We start from the raw sequence: 23,460 nt of genomic DNA, 5'->3' as shown, positions 1-23,460 counted from the left end.
CGTATCAAACCTAAAATGGTAAAACCTCAATCCAGAATTCTGTACCGCAGCGTATTCCTTCGTGACCCTCGTAAAGATGGTACAGGCAGTCGCTGGGAGTGTTATGTGTGTGAGTGGGTATCATCTAATTGACCAACGCTATAATAGAACCGACTTTGAACCGAACTATTACAAGCACATACGCGCAAACACACACGCACACACGTTCACGCATCAATCCATATATCCATGCATAACATACTTACATACATACATACATACATACATACACACATACACATACATACACACACACGTTAATCCACCCATGCATGCATACATACATACATACATACACACACATCCATCCATACATCCATCCATCCATACACATACATCCATCCATACCATACACACATATATACATACATACACACACACATCCATACACACACATCCATCCATCCATACATATATACATCCATACTATACACACACACACATCTATCCATACACACAAACATCCATACACATACACACACACATCCATCCATCCATACACACACATCCATGCATGCATACATACATACATACATACATACATACATACATACATATACATACATACATACATACATACATACATACATACATACATACATACATACATACGCACACACCACTGCATACCTGCAATAATCATGAACACTTCTTTCAATCCCATTTCATCGCACCGCACCAATCATTTCCTTGTTACTTTTTATAAGCACTTAAATCAGCCATACCCCATTACATGTAACACAGTACCTGCAACCAGCCAACATCTGTGTCTTCCACTGAGATTTGTGTAACAGTGTGTATGCCATATACTGTCACGCCATGCCATCAGGGATACCACAGCTCGACGTGAAACATAAGTCCCCTGTTGGACCAAGTAGTCCGTTTAGGCTGGGATTAGATTACACAGAGATTACGAACCCGAACCCAAACCCACATACGAAAGAAGCTACCGTGGAGGAAGTGGGATTCATTTGGCCACTGACGTATGAGAGATTATTCCATCTATTTGCTTTTACGAAAACGCATAAGACGCAAGCTGAGTCATTCCGAATTGTCATCTATCATCCGCACTCCACAACAGGAAACTGTTTAAAGGAGTGAACTTAAACCTGAGCTTCATACCGGCTCGTAATGCAGAAAGCACTGAGGAAGCTAGCTGAATGTATGTCACCATGGCAGAGGGATTGCTCAATCGTTTAGTTACAGTGTTCATGTGCATTTGGATCAAATGAGGCCATTCTAATATAGTTGGGAAATGTCGTTTTGATGTAACCCTTTTGTAAATTGAAATGAAATATCGATTGTACGCATTTAGATTAATTTATTCCAGATGACATGATGGTTTGTATATTATAACATGGTTTCAAAAAACAATATGTCAAAAATCCAATGCAATCATTTCATGCACTCGAGCACTACTATCCATATGCTTATAAGAATTATTTAATTTCTGAGAGTCTTTTAATACATATTGGGGCGGTAGGGGTAGCCTAGTCGTTAAAGCGTCCGCTCGTCACGCCGGGTTCGATTCCCCACATGGGTACAATCTGTGAAGCCCATTTCTGGAGTCCCCCGCCGTGATATCACTGGAATATTGCTAAAAGTGACGTAAAACCATACTCACTCACTCACTTTAATACATATATAGATAATAATGTAACATAATGGTGCAACATTTTAGCATCCCGGTCACTGGATCCGTGTGCACTCTACTTTCATTCTCGACTCCCTGGAGATCATACAACCAAAGATGCCACAACCAAAGAAATCACATTGACATCTGATTCTACCAGGTACCCATCCTGGTAATAATTTATCGATATACGTCTATTGAATGGTTAACCATAAGAATTTTTTTGAAATGTGACGTTTCATTTGAACTATCTAGACTAAGTGCAACAATCACGTGAATGTCAAGCATATATCAATATATTACATAAATGAATATACATTGAGGAAGACACACATAAGAGCACAATACTGTCTGCATACAACACCTCACATGACTGCCTTGAGCAACACACCGGTTCAATACGGATGCAGTCAGCAAATATTCAGATGAACATGTCTACAGTCTGGCGCCCAACAAAAACAGGAATATTTACTTCCAAATTGTGCAAGTATCGTAATCTTTTAATAGCACGATTGAAGAGGTCTACAATATCCGTGTTGACATTTATAGAATAAATGGCTATTGTTAACGGCATATATAGCGTCCTGTATAGCCTTCCTCCGTCTATCAACCAGTATAAAGAAATGCTAACAGATGACGATAGCGAAGTGATGTCCTGTTGAAACCCAGACAATAAAGTGTTCACTACCTTTGGGCATAATGCATTCCTGGTGTTTCTGCTATGCCAGTTCCTTTGACAACTCCGAAAGCTCAAATCGATTTCCTAAAACAACTGCCGTTGTTTTTCATCCACAGAGACAATGTAATTTGAAAGAGAATTTTAACCCTGACAACTAGTACTGGCAAATTGCCTCATGTTGCGACAAACTTGTTCTGAGTGGCATTTGTTTTACATTAATGTTTTAGCTACCAGAGACGTGGGCCTAAAGTGTAAATACTGCTGTTTCACTCTTATCTAATTATCCTCGTTAAAACGAAGTCTTTGTTGCTGTAGCCATTTTGCTGAGTCGTAAGAGGTTAGCGTGAAACTGAGAAACGTCTTTCCTTCATCTCCGGTAATATTGCCATCAGTGTGAATTAAATTGCACCCAACTTAACACATTCGGAAACTAAATTCGTTTGGATTGAATATGGACGTCACATAAATGACAAATAGTTTTCCAATCTGCAAACCGCGTCAGCTACACAATGTCCACATGTCTTGAATAATTGCCAAACCTCGTATGGTAACTTGGAAAATATAATACCGTTCGCACTACAGATTAAACACACATATATCAACGTTCATCACATCCCATGAGCAACCGATCGTTCGTGTCGGATCTGTCAGAAGCAAATGCTGTGTTCAATTCGTCTGTTCTCGGTTTCCGATAACAACGAAATTCAACTCTACCGGGGCCGATACGTCCTAATGCAGCATACATTAAGAATAGTCTGTACTTATAACACTTCCACAAGCTCAGTCAGTTTATGGCAATTTCTTGGCCATAACTGTTAACCCTAATCCGTGCGAGTGTTCCCGCTAGACCAATGCCAGTCAGATCTGCTATTATTACATGTGTATAGGGCTCCACCTGGGGAATTCCACTTATCTTTGAACTATTACTTAGCGTAAAATTGTAAAGCAAATTTGTATCTGCAAGCCTGCGAGCGAGTCCCTTGGGGCCAAACATCAAACATTAGGTCAACGCGACATGTAACTCGATCGGACAGCAAATAAAGGAGACAACCAATAATAAATACAAAACTGCTTTAGACAGCGTTAGATGCACATGGCATGATTGGACGCCAGCACTATTGATGCCAAAGACTGTCAGGACTTAACTGGGTTATGTCGTCAAATTAGTCCAAAGGACGTAGATGCCTTATGTGATGTTCCAAATACAAGACAATTTACTCGAAAGCTTCATGCCTATGATGCTGGGTAAAACTTCATTTGGAATAAGTGGTGCAATTAACAATTGGGAATGTTGGATGCCATTTCTTAATCAAATCATTCGCAAGGATGCAACCTTTCAAGAGTTTTTAACCTTTTTGTTTTCTTCACCCACTCGTGAATGATGCATGCCGTCTTTGCAATATAAATCAGTGCGGGGTAGCGTAAGAAAATGCAAAAGGGTGTTTTTATTCAACCTTATCTCATGTGACAATTCAATACCATAATTACAGTTATAAGACACATAGGTTTATTTTTGTTTTAAATCCTTTCAAGTATGCTTAGCGACGAATGCGTTTTCATTAGCAATAATTGCAAGACTAGTTCTTAATACCTCCATTAAACAAGGACATGTCTGGCAGAGAGCGAAACATTGATCTAAATCTTTCATTACATGCACACGACAACTTTCCAAATCGTTCTAGGAGCGATTGCAAAACTTAAACGGGATATATGGCGAAACAGGGATCATTGAAAGTATTTAAGAGTGACAACACTATTCACATTCCGCGACCGGCTAGATTGGGATCTTGGAACCAGTTTCCGCTCTGATGCAAAATTTAGAGACCCATTTTGTCTGAAATCAATACGAGAAATCCTTGCTGATGCTGGAAGCCCAAGAAGAGGCTGCCTCTCTGGTATTGCTGGTATTGAACTGAGGCCAGTATTATCTTCTTCCAAATTACAGGGAGTACCACACCGTTCTTATGTGTGTGAATACTCCACAATTTTCTCTTATTATGCTTACAAAACGTCCACAGGATTCAATGATCTGCCAAGGAGAAGAAAGGATTTCTTAGAATATAATTTTCCATTCGGCAGAGAAGTGCCCCCCACGTCATTATTTAAGTATTTGAATTTCAAAGAGTTCAGATTGAAAAGATATTGATTTAGCTGTTCGAGGTGAAGCCGAAAATTGAAACTCATCTTCAAACATTGCGAGCAGATTGTTAAGTTGAAAACAGTATTATAGCATTAGACAGCCCTATTGAACCCATAGAGAAATGTTCCCGAATACTTGAAAATGATATTGTTTTGTTACTGTGTTATAACGACTGGTTAAAGGTAGAACGTTATTGTATAATCATGGCAAAGATTGGATATTTAACGAAATTAACCAAGGGAATATGTGATATTGTCACAATACCTTGGCTTTGAAATGATCGGTACATCTGATCTACTACCAGGAACTGACTCTGCTTTCTGAGTAAAGTATGCTTATATCTTTGTATATATGTGTGTAGTATGGTATCACGACTGTTTTGCGATACATAGTCTTTTGACTTCTAAAAGGTATGGCGTTATCATAGTGAGAGATGAGTATAAAATACAATATCGATTTAACCATTGAATGATTACAAAATCTGGTTCAAGACGGCAGTTCTCTTGGGAACCAGAATCTGAGACAATAACTCATAGGGAAGTACTGATACTGATGTACTTACACCTGCATCTACACCAGCAGCAGGACCACAATCTATGGTAGTTTCACCTCACCAAATACAGGAACATCAGCATCAACATTTAAACGAACATCTTCAACGACATCAATAAGCCATGTACAACTACACTGTTATAAGTATCAACACCTGCACAAAGAAATCCAAACATACATATATTTCTACGTACAACTATATCCCCTACACACATACATTCATACAGCCACACACAGACCCACGACCACGCCTACCCTTACTCTCACGCCCACGCCCACGCCCACACCCACTCTCACGCCCATCTCACACCCACACCCACGCCCACACCCACTCTCACGCCCATCCCACACTCACGCCCACGCCCACGCCCACACCCACTCTCACGACCATCCCACACCCATCCCAAACCCACACCCATCCCCACACCCACACCCACTCCCACACCTATAAACACACACACCCACACCTACATCTACATCCACACAAGCACCCACACCAACATCAACACCACACTTACATCTACCCCCACAACCACAACTACACACACACACTCACACACACTCACACCAACACGTATATTCACACACCAACATCAACACCACACTTACATCTACCACCACAACCACAACTACACACACACTCTCACACACACACACAAACATCAACACGTATATTCACACACCAACATCAACACCACACTTACATCTACCCCCACAACCACAACTACACACACACACACACTCACACCCACGTCCACATCAACACATATATTCACACACCAACATCAACACCACACTTACATCTACACCCACACCCACACCCACAACCACCTCCTACACCCACACAACACCAACATCAACACGTATTTTCACACACCAACATCAACACGTATATTTACACACCAACATCAACACATATATTTACACACCAACATATACACGTATATTCACACACCCACATCAACACGTATATTCACACACCCACATCAACACGTATCTTCACACACCAACATCAACACGTATATTCACACACCAACATCAACACGTATATTCACACACCAACATCAACACGTATATTCACAACACCCACATCAACACGTACATCCACACACCAACATGAACATCGACACCAAATTATAGCAGTGTAAACTCATCATCACCTTTTTCGAAAACCACCAGTGGTTGTGTTGCCATGTTTATTATTGTTACAATCATGTTTGAAAACCCATATTGACACCTACACCACTGTGTACAGACTATACATACCATAGTTGTTGGATGTTCCGGTAGATCCGGTGGGCGCCATCTTGTAACTGGCAGAGTTCATTGTAAGTTTTCGAACATTCTTTTGTGGCTGGAAGACGATTATGTACACCTTTGGCAGAAACAGACAGAGCAAGGCAACCGTAGCACTTAGTGAGATAGACACGCACAACGTTGTGATCTGAATCTGGAACAGAAACAAAATGTGGTTAGTTCACTATGAACCTACAAACCTTAAGCATATAATATTCTGTTGTATTTTACAGGCACCGCAAATTCGAGTGTCACTAGGCAGACTTATATCTACCCATGATTCCATATTTGTACCAAAAAAAAGTCGTCTCCAACCCGAGCCTTCTCGGATAAAGAATAAATCTACCGACCATATCGTCTCTACGCAGAACGCACAAACCGCCGAGAGGCTTAAACTAACAGTTAATGAGTGGCACATCCACTGAGTCCATATTTCAAATTTCCACTGATAACGCACAGCTGTCCATATTTTTAAAACCTCCACTGAGAACGCATATCTGTCCATACTTCAAATCTCCACTAAGGACTCATAACTGTCCATACTTCAAACCTCCACTGATAACGCATAGCTGCACATACATCCCACTTTCACTGAGAACGCATAACCAATCATACATCCCACCTCCACTGAGAGGCGCATAACCGTCCTTACATCCCACCTCCACTGAGGACGCATAACCGTCCATACATCCCACCTCCACTGAGAACGCATGAACCGTCCGTAATTCCCATATCCACTGAGGACGCATAACCGTCCATACATCCCACCTCCACTGAGAACGCATGAACTGTCCGTAATTCCCACATCCACTGAGGACGCATAACCGTCCATACATCCCACCTCCACTGAGAACGCATGAACCGTCCGTAATTCCCACATCCACTGAGGACGCATAACCGTCCATCCATCCCACCTCCACTGAGAACGCATGAACCGTCCGTAATTGCCACATCCACTGAGGACGCATAACCGTCCATGAACCGTCCACACACCTCACCTCCACTGAGAACGCATGACCGTCCATCCATCCCACCTCCACTGAGAACGCATGAACCGTCCGTAATTCCCACCTCCATTGAGAAAGCATAATCATCTATACATCACTGAGGACACATTACCGTCCACACACCTCACCTCCACTTAGAAACGCCTTAACGGTCGATACACCCCGTCCCAACGAGAACGCATGAATGGTTGCTTCATCCCACCCCCACCGAGAAAGCAAAAATGGTTGCTTTATCCCACCCCCACCGAGAACGCATAAATGGTTGCTTTATCCCACCTCAACTGAGAACCCAATAACTGTTCATGTATTCAACATTAACCGTCTACACATCCCGGCTCCACTGGGAGTGCATTATTTGCCCATCTATTTCCTCCGCTAAAGCTTTAAGAGGAATTTGATGTTTTGTAACACAAAACACACTGATCCAGATTATAAAATATGACACAAGTCGACAGTATGATACCACCCATTGGGGATTTCGACATGGCAAGTGAAAAAAAAAGTGCAATACGTGATGTATAATGTCTGCGCGGTTTCATGTGAGCCATCAAGCTACCAACACCTGGCTATCAAAGATGTCGAATTTTGAACAGGTCAGACAACAGTAGTGTTTCCCACAAATAGTCCAATCCAGATCGTCCTTACAGGCATTTCTTAAGAAAGGATATGTCGCTGGAATTAAACTGGCTGATGAAGGAGACCCCTGTGAAATAAGCATTGTTGCACCATAGCTGCCACGTTTTGTGTTAAATTAATGCATCTTAAAATTGTCTTAGGTCCAAATTGCTGGTTATTCCTCCATATGTGATCTGAATCGAACGGCTACCAGTCCCGGGTCCCAAAACCCCTGATGCGTACATTAACTGATGTCCCAGCCGGTCCTTGTGTATGCGTGCAACTTTAACGTCGAAATTAAAGCATGGCTATATCCCGCCCTTTTTAATGTAGAACATTTCTTCTATGTCGAAATGAACTCATGGGTCCATACTATCCTTATACATCCATAATAATCCTTCTACGCCAAAATTAACTCAAGGTCCCATCCCGTCCGTTTAAATCTATTTTAATCCTACTATGTCGAAATTATCTCATGGCTCCATCCTGAACTATTAAATCCATATTAATCCTTCTATGTCTAAATCCATGTCATTCCGTTCGTGTCGAAATGAACTGGTTGTACCAAATAGTCCTTATACATCCGTCTTTGTCACAATAAGTGTCCAACCGGTCCTTTAAGTTCTATATAAATCCGTCTATGCCCTTTAAAGGTTCACCTGACAACACATCATATAAAATCCACCCACCACACAACAAACATGACAATCTTTCCGCCACTCCTACGTCAACCTCCCAACATCGTCCTTATAATGACAGCTTGCAGTGGTCATACAGTCAGACCACAATAACAACAATTACTTATGTCGTTAAAGTCCTGATAAAATGGGAGCCCAATTTCTGACGTTGCTGATAACACATGCTAGGGTTACACGCCTAAAGCAATATTATCTGATGTCTCCAATCTATACGGTCAATATCAATTACCTATCCAGAATACTTTTGCACTATAGGCCCGAGTAATGGCCTTTAAGTAGATGATGTGCTTGAGGCGGTTTCCAAGACCGTGGTCAGTTCAGTAGAAGAAAAGCACGCCCTTCCAAAGAAGATCCAGCAAACAAATAACTCCGTGCATGCTGTGGTACATCGCTCAACACAAGTGATCAAGTCCATTTATTAATCGTCCTAGCTAGTCATTACTGGCAATGAGGACTCCTGGTTGCCTATCAGACCATCAGCTTGATGGCTGCATCCTAACGATCGTGAGCACTTTTCGCTCCAAACGCTATAAACACGCTAATGTGATTCTATATAAAGTTAATATCTGTGACTTTGCTTTACATATTTTCACTTTGTTTAATATTTGATTACTTTCGACAGGGTTTTCAGATTGTACACATTTTTCAAAACAATTAGGACCAACGGAGTATTTAATAATGACAAGAGCGTCAAACATTACCCCACAAAAACGCATCTCTGATAAAAACAGTCTATTTTACAATTAAGAATCTGTCATAATACTAGGCAAAAGCGGTGAGCGGATCCTATATGTACCCACCGTTGGCGGCTGTGACAAAAGCACGCAAAGGCAAGTCAGGTGTTGAATAAACATGGGAATAATGGTGAAAACAGGCAATTGCTCCTGAGATCATGTTGTCAATATTGAGTCAAATCTCCTTATGTCTACCATAAATCTTAAACACCTAACTATTGAGTTGGTGCAATGCTGATCAAAAGGATTTAAGCAAGTGTCCCATGAAAAACATCCAACGAAAGTGATGTTCTGATAAACGTTTTACTTATAGGTCAGGATCTAATCTTGAAATATACATTTAAAAAACCCATTACAAATTACATGGGGGGGGGGGGGAGGAGGTTAAAAACGAAATTGCGTTTGATAAACAGTTCAGTTACAGTTCAAACTCATCATTTATATATACTGTTCCCAATATCGTCTATTTTCTCGTATCCAATATTGGTCAATAACGTGAAGAGGTGTCTACACCACATCCACTAACACGCATGTCCAAACACAGTCGTCCATAAGCTTAATTCCCATGTCTGTGTTACATCTGTCAATAACAGGCTTACATCTATGGATTGACCTAACACATCTCGGATATTTGCTCTATATCCTTGACCTAAATTTTCATAGTCATTGTGTTTTAGAAATGTGGTTTCAAGCGAGCAGAAGGAACTGTGCAATATCGACGCACATCTACTTGAATTATCCTTGTCCAGGGTTTAACGCACATGCCCATGACAACTGTCCACGACAACATAGATGAGATGTTTACACAGACGGCAAGGAGGAATCATAATACAACAGCAACAAATCTCAGAGACGACGAACATATTCTCCCCTCCTTGAGAATATTCTAGTATTCCTTGAGAATATTCTAGTCCCACAGAAATCGAAGTGTGAAGAATTCCGATGTAGTGGTGGACACAGCGAAGGAGTGATCGCTTGGAATCAGAGGATCAATGCTTGAGCCCTACGGCCACCTGGGATATTTCTTAATGATCGGGCAACTTTGGACACGGTCAATGCAATTCCCTCCCGTCTGCTTCCATAAAACCAGATCATTAAATGCCATTTTCTCACATCGTCTAATGAAGTCAAACATTCCTCTCCTCCTAACCGCTTTTTGACGATTATAGGAATTTAACTGGTCTCTTTGAGGTTACAGACACGAGGATTGGATCTGAAATACCGCTTGTAGTCTAGAGGCGGGATATGGAACTCACAACAAGGACAATGCCAATTTAGACATTCCTATTTCTGATTGATCATGCCGTGCAGGCGCTGACAGCTTGAGACCCTAAATCCTGTAGAAGTAGAACCAACTTGAACAGTGTAATGAAATAAATCATTATTTAAAAACGTGTCATGTTCAATTTCCTCTTGCCATTTTAAAAGACTGTCATTCAGGGAATAACTAAAGAGGTCACATAAAAGATGTCCCAAATGAATTGTTGTACGTAAGTAGGGAGCTCCAGGGCGTTCAAGTTGCGTGTGGATTTTTCATTTATTCGTACCGCCATATTTTGTAAGAGTAATTTGAAATAGCCTTGAACACTGATCACTCAATGACGTCATTGACACATATTCGTCAAACATCAGAACAATCGATGTTAGGTACACACCATTGAGTGTTAAGTAAGGTGTCATGAAACAATAATTACCAAAAATCTTCTCTCATACATTACTTCACTGTCTGTTAAAGACATTATTAAACACCACCTTTTTTAGTTCAAGAGTGTGTGAGATTCGAAATTTCACCGCATAACAATAATCAGTCTCGACCGAAAAAAGCAAAACTTGGGACAAAAATTGTGCCAAGGATTTGTGAAAAACGGTGATGACATCAGGAGTTTGCGAAAGGTGTAAGCATTCCAAGCAGTCCCTACAGCAACCGCTACATAAATTGAAAACTTGTTGCAATTTAATTAATTTTAATGCATTTTAAGACTGCATTTGCATCAGGGGATGATTTCTGCAAGTATCCATGCGTATAGCAACATCTTTCGTCAATTATCTCTAACACAACGTTATGTTATACAGGTATCTTACCGCCGGTAACACTAAGGTGTCTCATCTTCCAACGTCCTTCGACTCTCACCAGCAAGAACTCTTTAGTGAAATACATCCCATTACGTTTTACCCAAATGATTACACAACACGGTTTGCTTTTAAAGGACCACCCTCATGTTTTCCTACATGTTACTACAGAAGTAATGTGTTGTCAAATCATTGCGTCTGATGGTCATGGGTTATAAAATGTGTACACCTTCACCAGTATGTTTTTGAAGGAAGTTTCATTTGTTTACAGAACCCTTCTGCATTGCAAGAACAGTGCCGTGCAACTTCAGGCAACAAACACGTACGTTTTAGGCCAAGTGTGTAAGTAGTGAGTGTTATCGGAAGATATAACATGCTTGCAGGTTTCGCTTTGAAGGACCCGTGTCATTCATATAAATTTCACAGCCAGTTTAATCTTTTTTCACAAGGAATCTGTCTTCGTAGATTATTGAGACTAGTTATTCTCGAGAGTTGATGTTTCGTACCATGTAGCTTGATCACATTACTGCTAAACACGTTTATATTTTCAGAAATGTGTTTGTGTCTTGTAATGTATTGTATCGCTCTGTCACAATGGAGAACATTGATCAGCGGAACACACAACCTCTCCAAAGTGAGAAGTGACATGAACGGTTCTCCCACACCTACAATCATGTTTAAAAGATGGAATTTCAAGATTTCACGGGAACTAATTACGTCATTGGTTCTCCCCCTGCCATGATTCCCAGACAATGCCGGTACCACTAAATATTTCATACTCTGGCACACACGACAGAATTCTGTCACAATCTGTGTAAACGCGCACCAATGCAGGCTCTAGTAGGGCAATAAGCTAAGTCTTGTTTCACCGCCTCATCGATTCTTTTGTCAGACTACGCCATCAGCCAATGGTTGAAAGCATAATGTGACTCTCATCTACAGTTAAGATCCAAAACATATATTGGCTGGTCTACTCAGTAGATAACGTACAGAAATATATAGTACTTCCTAGCGTCGAAAGGGTTTGGAAAAGGCTGTAGTTTCATTACCTTTCCAATTTCGGAAATACAGTTTCTAATAGTTTCAAAAGTGAGTTTAGTTTTACCCCGCTTTTGGCAAATACTCCAGCAATATCACGGTGGGGGACACCAGAATTGGGTTTTACACATTGTACCCATGTGGAGAATCGAGCCCCAGTCTTCGGCGTGACGAGCGAACGATTTTACAACTCGGCTTCCTCACCGCCGTTTCTAAAGTCTTAAAAAATTTGTAAACTGATATTACAGTTAAAACGTACACGCATTCCGAGCTATAGCTATTTAAACAGAACCTCATTGTAAACTGTGTTCAACTGGTTCGTTTTGTCATCTCAGCCAGCGTTGTAAGGTATGCCTACTGGACACGTTAGTTTCACCAGCTCACGTAACTATCTCATTGTACATTACAATCGTCATCCTATTCATTCTATTTAAAAATACATCAACCTTTTTCAGGAACTTGAACAGGAAGTGATATGATCTTGCGTTTTACGTCTCATGTGGTACCATGCAATACCATCGCTCCATTGTTCAAAGTCGAGAAATTGATGGAGTCGAATCTTAATTTCCTCGAGGTCCGTTATTCAATTGACACATTAAAAAGCAAAGAGAGGCGGTTGCTGAAAATTATATAAATGAAGCACTGAACATTAGTGATGAGCATGTCATGCTCAATACCGATAGTTCCCGCTACTCACACGATAACAACGAATTTTGTATTAGTTGCCTTATGCCGCGGAGCAGTAGGCCTGGGTGTAACTAGCTCTCTGTTCCGTTATACCCCAGCATCCTATCATTACCTAGATGTAAATTGTCGAAAGCAATAGAGTAAAAACTTGTTTTGAAAACTGACAGTAATTTTCAGGAGCATAAAACAAGTCCTTGTCAAAGGCCTTCTTCATACGTTATGTGGCATAACTTTCCAAGAGTGAGTTTCGGTTTGATGGCACATGACAAGAATTCAACAGGAGTCTCTAGTACAGAAATCCCCCGGGAACACAACGTCTTTTGAACATGAATGCCTTGAGGTTTTGCTTTCGTGATCCTTGGATGTTTTTGTAGCTCAAATTCGTATTACTAAGGAAGTCTCTTGACGCTCAGTGAAAAAGGTTTAGCCGATAGTGTTATCTCTTGTCATCGCATATCAATGAACAAAAACGCTTTCATTGTGCACGTGGTATAGCTGCTATTAAGTTACTATATTCTGGTACTGTCCAGAAGGTGTTAATTGTAGCGAACTTCGTTGTGGATATACAGCAAATGTTGCTAAATCTATTGATTCACAAACATCACTACGAAACAGGCCCCGGAAAAGATAAATGCCGTTAACAATGAATATTGGGTATCCTAAATGTGACAGTTAATATCCCGTATAACCATCAACCCATTGTCCCAGATGGAGACCTGGTCACCATGACTGTCCGCTTTCACACACAGGGCAAGAAGGTCAAGGCCATGGACAATAAAAATATTCAAAAAGCATGATAAAGTTGATAGTGCAACTGTGGTTATTAGCCCCGCATTTTAACTTGGTCCCTAACAGGCATATGTTGACTGGCTGCCATTACAAAGTTAACCAGAGCTCACGGAAACATTTCCAAATGCATCTTCATTTATTGAAATCTCAGTATCAGTATCTAAAAAAGACATCACGTTATTTCAATGAGCGAACAGACAGGATCCAATGTCATTTGAATGTTGAACTAGTTAAGAGATCATGTGAAATGAGAGAGCATATATGCTGAAGCATGTCCTTCGATGTAGGAGCTCGTGTAACTATTGATTACGTGCCAAACAAAGTTACGAGCCAGGGACTCTTATCAATAAAATCTGAATAAAAATGGACGAGTATTGGGGAAAGAGAGGCTTTACTACTCTGGAGAAGCGGGATAGAATACCGCAGTCATTGTTTTGCCGATGTTCACTGTCGTTACGAACGTTGTGGTTAAATAAATCATGCTGGCAGAAAGTTTACGTTCTCTATCACATCTCATTATATTGTCACGTTCACGTGAATTATTAGTGGAGGTTAAATGAAAATGATTGAAATGGCTGCATACACTAAAACTGTTTAGTAGAATAACGGTCTCGAATATTCGAATATGGCCATAATGAATTGTTCTGTGTGTGAGTATGGTGTTGAATAATATTCATATTAACTAAAGTATGTAAGCTGTCGTTCTCCGTAGCTCACCTTTCTTTGTTTAGGCTGATTACGAGAAAGTTTGCTTTAATCATAATCGCCTTACTACACGTTCATAGGCTCATAAGCGCCCGATCGGTGAATACGTGGTTCAATACATTTTCGAGCTTAGCTATAGCTGCAAAACATGCAATATTCTGGCATCACGTCTACACAGCTTCATAAACACTGAGGTGACAGATGAGATGTCCAAAGTAAAAGATTATGAGACTTGTCAGATGTTATTCAAGACCATACCGACACACTGAACGTCATATTTAATTTGATACATAAATAAACGTCTAGTTATGGTCATGTACGAAGGTGATCAACCATCATGGATCCACCTACGCCTAAAGCGTGAAAGGTTATAGCTGTTTTAAGTTCGATTTGATATGGAATTCATGTCTGTGAAATTGGACAGCGAGACATATTCATTAACAATGCAATATAAGGCCTCTGAAACACTATTCAGAGAAACACATTAACATCCGGGCTACAGTTGGTCTTCAGTAACCAATGCTTATTGTAAGAGGCGACTAACGGCACCGGGTGGTCAGGCTCGCTGACTTGGTTGACACATGTAATAGCTATAGTATCCCTTGCGTAGATCCATGCTCGTGCTGCTGATCACTGGCTTGGCTGGTCCAGACTCGATTATTTTCAGACTACCGCCATAGTGCGCCGTTTAACAATAAACGAACAAACGTTTTAGAGACACCATTGGTTAGATCACCAATACAGGAATTCAGCTCAAAGCTCACTTGAACTTTAGTTCACTTGAGCTAAAATATCCTGTTGTAAACCCATTACATTTTATAGTAAACACAATCTGTTACACAGTTACAATCGTAGCACCAAGCAGCCGTAATCTATTCAAAACATGTCGACGTCATAAATCACAACCCCATATTTTTGGACTACAAAAGCAGTCATATGTGGCACCTTGATTCTCTCGTCTTCCTTTACAGCACAACGATACGATCAATAGCTACATGGGTTTTTTCTGGTATTTGGGGGATATCAGTAAAAGTAAACAGATACCATCGGCTAAACGACCACACAGGACTTGTGGTCGAGCGGTTAATGTTCTTGTGCGGCCCTTTAATGGACGCTGTCATTAGCCACTTCTTATTAAAAATTCATCATCAGTTTGTATTCATTGTACAACTTTGAGATTGCTCGCCAGTGTTTCATTGGTTTTGTAAAAAAGTCGACAACACAAGGAACGTTTTAAACGTTGATAGATCATCTTTGCGCCATTTTCGGCAGTGCTTTGAAATGTCTAATTAAAATAAGGAAATTTCTTGTCAAACGCAACGTCAAAGATCCTTGTAGGCGGGTTAAACGAGACGCTGCGAGAAAAAATGAAAACAGCTTTTGTGAGTCGGATGGTTTTTACTGATGCCATTGTTTCCAGCTAGATGATTGTTGTTCCGTGTTATTGGTTGTTTTGACACGAGGAAGCCCTTGCATCTATGTACAAAACCCTTATCAACCAGGCTTCCAGCTCTAACGCACTTGTTATTGGAGATTACATATGCTGTAGTAAGCGTATTATGTAGGTGCTTCCTGCGAAGTAAGTAATTTGTTCCCGTCAGCCAGGGCATATGTTGACATAATGTGCATCATCTCATAAAGCAAAGCTTTCAAAATATTGTCGATAGGATACCTAGTGCAAGAATACAAAGAGTAGGTTCACGTGAGTCGCATTGCCTTGTGTAGCTAAAGGCTTCTGGCTCTTTGCATGCGTGGAAATATTGATCACTCTATCGATCTTTTAGCTCATAAAATTCTTAAAAGATTTCAGGGCTTACAATCTGCAATTCTCCTCAACTGAAGTGAAACAGGACGCATTCCTTTTTAAAATAATGCAAAGTAGAAATTACTGAATGATTCCATTATCAAATGCTCTGTCCGGATAAAAGGGTTTCACAGTACACGGGTAATGAGTAAAGAATTTATATCTGTAAAAGCATAAATCCAGGTGAGCAGATCGATCTCCTGTTGGTGATTTTACCTGATCAAATGGATTGTGCCAATATTGCACTAATGTACTCCCATGAAACAGGAAGCGTGAATTGTATGCTAAACCATCTATTTGCTGTGATGGAATCAATGTTTTGATAAGACAACTATGTCCTTTTGAAATAAACGTGTGCTGATATGCAAACACCAGTCTCTGCCAAGTGCTGCTCTTTGTCAATGTGTATAGATCCAGTCGTCTTTACACGTTCAGCATGGCTGTGAGCTAATATGAGATCCATACAGATCGAACATTAAACAATATACAGGAAATTGTGTCAGTACGGCATGATAGTGTGTTAAGCTACGTTTAGCGACAATTCCAACAATATTCCAGTTGTATTGGAGCGTGTGACGTTAATGTTGGCGGAAAGCCGGTGTCAGACATTGACACAGGAAGAAAACGTGGAAACCTTGAGATATGATCAGGGGAATGTATATATTTAAATATATTCAGATGACACAAAATCTCAGAGTTAAATATGACTTTCAGTGATACTGTCAATATATAAAACTTCAAACTTTTCATTCCCACAACATATTTGCTGCCGTTTCACAACGGTCAGATAATGGGCATTGGCCATTTTAGAATCTACATCAGTTGTGATGATGAACACACACACGCACGCACGCACACGCACACGCACAAGCGCGCGCACACGCACATGCCCCTCCCCTTGAAAATAGTCCGTCAGTGCCTAAGAATTCCGAGTCTTGACAATCCTCAGAAACAAATTCCGTTTGGAGTAAAGGGGAAAATACCTATATATACTCATGCCAATAATGGTTGTCACCCCCTTCAATTTTTTAAATTGGAGAGAGGGTGTGGGGTGGGGGTGAGGTGTGGGGGGGTTGGGGTGGGAGGGGGGTGACAACCATTATTGGCATGAGTTGATTATATGAATGGATCACTGAAGATCAATGATGACACCTGGTGTTCCCCAAAAGAGTAAGTCTGTCCTGCCCTGCCGGTGACACCGCCTTTCAGCGACAGCAGCCAACATTACCACCCCTTCGTGTGTCAAAATCAGCATTAATTTATACAGTTTGCGAAGAACCTGGACGTATTTAAGTGTATCATTTTAGCCTAATGTCAATACAAATCTTGACAATACCAGTGCATGGACGTGTTACGTGCTTCTGCAAACATATTCCCTACCCTCCATGCCAGCATACTGGTTTGGATCAACTTCAGGTCGTTTGTATTGTAGGACGAGGAGACACCGGAATCGATGCCTGATTGCAATCGTAACTGTCGACATATATTTACAGTGTAAACTATCCTGACCAAGTGCTTCATGTGAGTAATCAAACGCTCGCAGTAATACCCTGTGACCTACATTGATACAATATACAGTCTGGCATAAGCTTTGTTTAACCTCGTTAAACCGAACTGTTTACTTTCCATTGCCCTAACGGTATGGGGATTTCTATCATATAATTTCAGTCGATAATTTGTTCCAATGTCATTCAGGGGGGTGAGGGGAATCATGTGCCTACTAGCCGTGCTCAGTCGAGGTTATATACTGAACTATATCCGCATTAAATCAATCCACGTTGTATAGATTATCTCATAAACCCCTCCTGACTTTGAGTACGACCTAGTATTTCGTTGTTTCAGACATTTAACGCATATAGAGAGCATTAAAACATCATTTTCATTCATCACCCCCCACCCCACACCCTCTCTCCAATTTAAAAAATTGAAGGGGGTGACAACCATTATTGGCATGAGTATATATAGGTATTTTCCCCTTTACTCCAAACGGAATTTGTTTCTGAGGATTGTCAAGACTCGGAATTCTTAGGCACTGACGGACTATTTTCAATACGAGTTGACTGACAAGAGGTTAACAAAATAAACTATAAATAGGAAATGGTTGACCTTTAAAGCTTGGCAAATATATAACCATGCTGTCTCTTCCGGTATTCATCGATATATACCCATACGCATAAATTACGCACCACCTGAATCCAAGGAGTTCATTTTAAATTCTGGCCCATACAGGCGATCACATCCTATTTTTTTCTGGAATGTCGATATGAAGCATATGTTTTCTGATACCAAAGACTATTAGACTTAACATACATAACTTTTCGTGATAAGGAAAGGCGCAAACTTTCTGAAAATGCACGATGGCAAGTAATTTGCGTGCATGACACAAGAGATGGCATGTATCAGCAACGGTACTAACTTGAACACTAACTACACAATGATTAGTCGGCTTGTAAGGAAGCCACCAGTAAAGTAAAGAGTCGTCCAATACCTGGAAGAACGAGAACGTCCAGTGACGGTGATGACCAGTCTAAAGTCTTCTGACAAGACACAATGCCATGCCCTATGCCGAACCAAAGAAAAGTGGGAGTCCGACTCCATCAGTATCATCAGAGGAGGCTGCGGGCGGCTGGTCTGAGGGGACATCGTCCGATCCTAACCGACAGGAACGTCTGTCTTGGTGCAGGTTATAATATAACCTCAACTTGAGGACATGGCGTAGGGTTCCCTGGTGCGAAAAAGGCATTCAACACGTTACCGATGGCTGTTGTCGCGAACTGATATGTCGTAACAAGGCACATGAAGAGGAGGAGGAACCATTAAACTGGTGGCTCGCCAGGCTGGTGAGTCAGTGAAGGTTGGGGGTTGCACTTCGTATAACTGCAAGCTGTATCTCATTACAGTACCTGGGGCACTCAATGGACAACGTTATCAACGGAAGTACTGGTTACCGCTGTCGTGCCACATTTTTATAACTATCCCCTTGCCAGGCCTCAGATTTTCAGGGATGACGTCATCGCAAAATTGCAGAACAATGCCATCGAAACATTACCATGACCAACATCTTTGGGACTATCTTGAACTCCAGGTTGAAGCAAGAGATCCTGTTGTTCACAATCGGCAGAAATTGACGCATGCACTCCATGAGGAATGGCAGACGATTCCGATGCTGAATAGTCGATGTTTGATTGCCAGTATGAGGAGACTGGCAGATGTTATCCGTGCGAGGGGTGACTACACCAGGTACTGATGAGGTGATAGTTCACACAATCACAACAATTTGAGAACTGTGTGACATTCAGATTGGTGACGAAGTCATGGTGACCAAACGTTCCGGCTTTCACGTTTTTGTGTATTCCTCACAAACTGCAAATACGTTTTCAGCAATTCAATATCAGAATATTATTGACAACTGAGTTAAAGTCACAATACGCGGAATTTAGTTTTCAAAGCATATACAACAACATGTGTTTTCAAATAAAACGTAGGTGTTGCTTGATTAAAGTTCATGTACATATGTAACTTCGACCGTGATTGGATATGAATTTGATAACACTAATTGCAGCAATACCAAAGGTTAAAACTTGGATAACAACATGTTTTTTGCATATAGCGATGTTTGAGTGTAGATTCTTACACCGCCATGAAACTAAAATCACGTTTAAAGAAGGTGTCATACATAAAGCCGTAACCTTTGTAATTGACTCACCAACTTCTAGAAAGCCTATCGAACATTCTTCTACACTACGATGGATGATTCAAGTCTCTGTACGACGACGACAGTTAGTGTAATGACGTCATGGCGTTTCTATGTAACACATCCAATATAGTTATAAAATATTTTATTAATTCAAGTAAAACACGTATGCATAGAATTGATTTGGCAGAATAGTATCTGAGTATTAGCCCGGCCTGTTACCTCGACGTGAAAGGAAAAGATAAATGCTCCCACTATGGACCATAGCATGATGGAGTTGAAAACACCTGCAATCTGGGATTCGAACCAGAGAGAATACTTTTCAGCCCTGCCTAAGGGAAGTAACTCTATACAGTGAACTGAGCGCCTCCAGCTACTGGGTCGACCGTGCCTTCAGAATAATAATCACAACAGTTAAAATACAACGTTGTTTCAATTTCATTTCCCAGCCTGTCGTTTAAATCAAATCAAAATGAACGAAATATGCTTTCAATAGAACCAACTAATATGATCCAGTCAAATTCTCCTTCCAAAAAATTCGAGTAAAACGGTATTTGGTTTCAACAATAATATTCGCATAAAACAAACATCTTTTAAAGATATATCAGTTGTTAGCAACTTGTCAGTGTTTACTTCAAGAGATCGGATGTAATTCCCAAGAAAGTAGATCTGGAAATAAATACATTTTAATCAAGACATGGCTAAAGTTGCGAGAGTCATTAGATACATTATAAAACATAAACCAATAAAAAACGAAGACTGTGAAAAAAAACTTCAAACGTGTGTCGACTTAATGTCTTTCTGCAACAGTGTTTTGCCCCGCATTGCGTACGGAAAACATTGATGATCAGGCCGAATCCCTCTGAAGAGAGGATAACCATCACAATCGAGTTCCTAAACCTTGTCCTGGCGGCCCGGTTCCATTAGATAATTAAACTTTTTTCGTACAAGGATTCCGCCACTACCCTACGATTGAATTCTAGATGCGACTTAGTTTTGATGCGTCCTACATTGCAAGCAGTGCGAGTTTGTCGTAAATATAATCTTTAGCAAATGGAATTGTCGATACTGACTATGTGAAATAATCAGGACTTACTGCCCATCAAAGCTGAAGCAGGTCCTGTGGTACAACTTGGCGGGCTACCCTTACGTGAAGATGTGATTACTTTTACCTTTCGATCCTATTCTGGACCAACTACATGTATGTTGCCAGGCAAGTCTTAATCAAAATGACGCATCAGTACATGTAGACATATTTCCTTCAAAATTGTGTTTACTTTTCGTCAGAAAATAGAAATAATTTTTAACTGCTTGTAAGCTTTGTTTCAGGAATATAAGGTAAATCCCAACGTCCAATAGCGTTTGTTACTACCTTGAGTGGGTGAGTGAGTTTGGGTTTAGGCCGCTTTTAGCAATATTCCAGCAATATCACGGCGGGGGACACCAGAAAAGGGCGTCACACATTGTACCCATGTGGGGAATGGAACCCGGTTCTTCAGCGTGACGAGCGGACGCTTTAACCATTAGGCTACCCCACCGCCCCGTTACTACCTTGAAACAAGTAATACATAGAAAGTCAGGTGTATACGTACCTTAAATGAATTCAGTGTTCCGAAGTAGATCGGCACAAATGCCAACCATATAATACACGTTGTGTACATGGAAAATCCAATGAATTTAGATTCGTTGAAGTTCTCTGGAATCTTCCTCGTTTTCACGGCATATACCGTACATATTATAATAAGAAGCATATTATACACTAAGGAAACTAAAAATGAGATGTCATCACTTTTACACTTAAGAATAATCTGTGCTTTCTTCTCATCTGGGTAGAATAGCTTGGTCCCTGGGGGCTCTAGTAGAAGCCATACTGAGGTAAAAAGTACTTGTATTGAAATAAGGATCCCCGCTATCACAATCTGTGATTTCGGACTTATGAAAGGAGGTCTTTTGGCAGACTTCCTTGCACTTTCAAATATCCTTGAAATTCTATTTGTTTTAGTCAAAAGTGCTGAATATACAATTGAAAATCCAAACCCAACACCAAATCTTTGGAAGGCGCAAACAGCTGATGAGGGCATTGCAAGCAGTACAAATGTCATCAGATAGCAGAAGAGGCACCCGCAAAGCAACATGTAACTCAGCTCTCGTCCAGAAGCCATAACAACGGGAGTGTCGTTGAACATGACGAATAGTGAGATAGTGAAGGAAGTTGCGAGAATTCCCACACCTGCCAAACAGATGGGAATAATGGCAAATAACGTATTCCAGGTCATGTGTTCGATCTCGAGAGGGAAACAACCAGTCTTGTTGTCGTAGGGCCATTTCCCGTCCGCACATGGGTCGCACGTCTTCTCATCCTTCACGTACTCCCAAGGGAGACACTTGGTGCAAATCCAGCAGCACTGGTCTCCAGAGCGCATGTTCTTGATGTGACCCTCTTTGCAGGGCTCGCTACATCTGGAGGTGGGGACGTCGTATGTTCCACCTGCCCAGATGATCTTCTCCATGTCAAGTTCCAGGGTGCTGGCCCAACGTCCTATCTCTCTGTACTCGTACTGGCGAGTGGTTCTGTTTCTCTGGAAGTTCATGATGGTATAGCGTCCAGGGGCGTTGCCAGACTTATCGAAGCTTATTTTGGCACCGTATCCATCTGAAAAGATTATAAAGAACAAATTGTAATAAATATTGTTGAAACCAATTAGACATCAAACTCTCAAAATCATACACTAATCTAACAGTGACTAACGGATACAATGACAAAGTGTAAAAGGTGATTTGTGCGTATATGGGCTTATTATGTTCGAATAGCAAGGACTGGTAATACATGTATAAACTCTTCTGTCTCCAGAGAACGCAAAATACAAGCCTAACATCTGAAGTGTTGTAAATATTCTTACAACAAATATCTGCGTCCATCGATTCTGTAGCCATTGATGTTTCAACTAACACTAAGGGAACTTCATTTTTGATTTATGATTGAAAACAATTGTGAAATATATCTGCGTCAATCAATGTTGATATGATAATAATGAATGTTTTGAGAGTGCATCACCACTTGCACTTCCTTATGACCATAGTTGTTTGTACAGTAATCGCTCTTGAAAGATGACTGGTGTATGACGTGAAATTCGTATGTGTACAATTTTCATTTTCAAACAAAAACAACGGCTAGAAACAAACACGAACAACTTTGTGATGCAAGATGATTGTCAGAATTAATGGTCTACAGTGATTTATCGACCTTCTTGAAAACCGTTAAAATGAAGAATGACACCCA

At 40.7% G+C, this 23,460-nt stretch overlaps 1 protein-coding gene and 1 long non-coding RNA gene across 5 annotated transcripts in view; one reads left to right on the top strand and one right to left on the bottom strand.

Moving 5' to 3' along the window:
- Positions 1-23,460, bottom strand: part of LOC124258627 (metabotropic glutamate receptor 3-like) — a 164,624-nt gene that overhangs the window by 2,337 nt on the left and 138,827 nt on the right. For all 4 annotated transcript variants that reach the window (XM_046692699.1, XM_046692697.1, XM_046692696.1 and 1 more), the window contains exons 3-4: positions 21,773-22,833; positions 6,310-6,493 (exon numbers count right to left, since the gene is read on the bottom strand). In XM_046692699.1, coding sequence (XP_046548655.1) covers positions 6,310-6,493; positions 21,773-22,833 — 1,245 coding nt within the window. The remainder of the gene's footprint in view (positions 1-6,309; positions 6,494-21,772; positions 22,834-23,460) is intronic.
- Positions 15,883-23,248, top strand: LOC124258630. Its single transcript, XR_006893630.1, has 3 exons — positions 15,883-15,894; positions 16,374-16,378; positions 23,137-23,248. It is a non-coding gene; the product is annotated as an uncharacterized LOC124258630 (long non-coding RNA).

Source organism: Haliotis rubra, unplaced genomic scaffold (genome assembly GCF_003918875.1).
Source record: "Haliotis rubra isolate DU_JTF1 unplaced genomic scaffold, ASM391887v1 Scf7, whole genome shotgun sequence".
Lineage (NCBI taxonomy): Eukaryota > Metazoa > Mollusca > Gastropoda > Lepetellida > Haliotidae > Haliotis > Haliotis rubra.
This window is presented reverse-complemented; position numbering and strand designations above follow the sequence as displayed.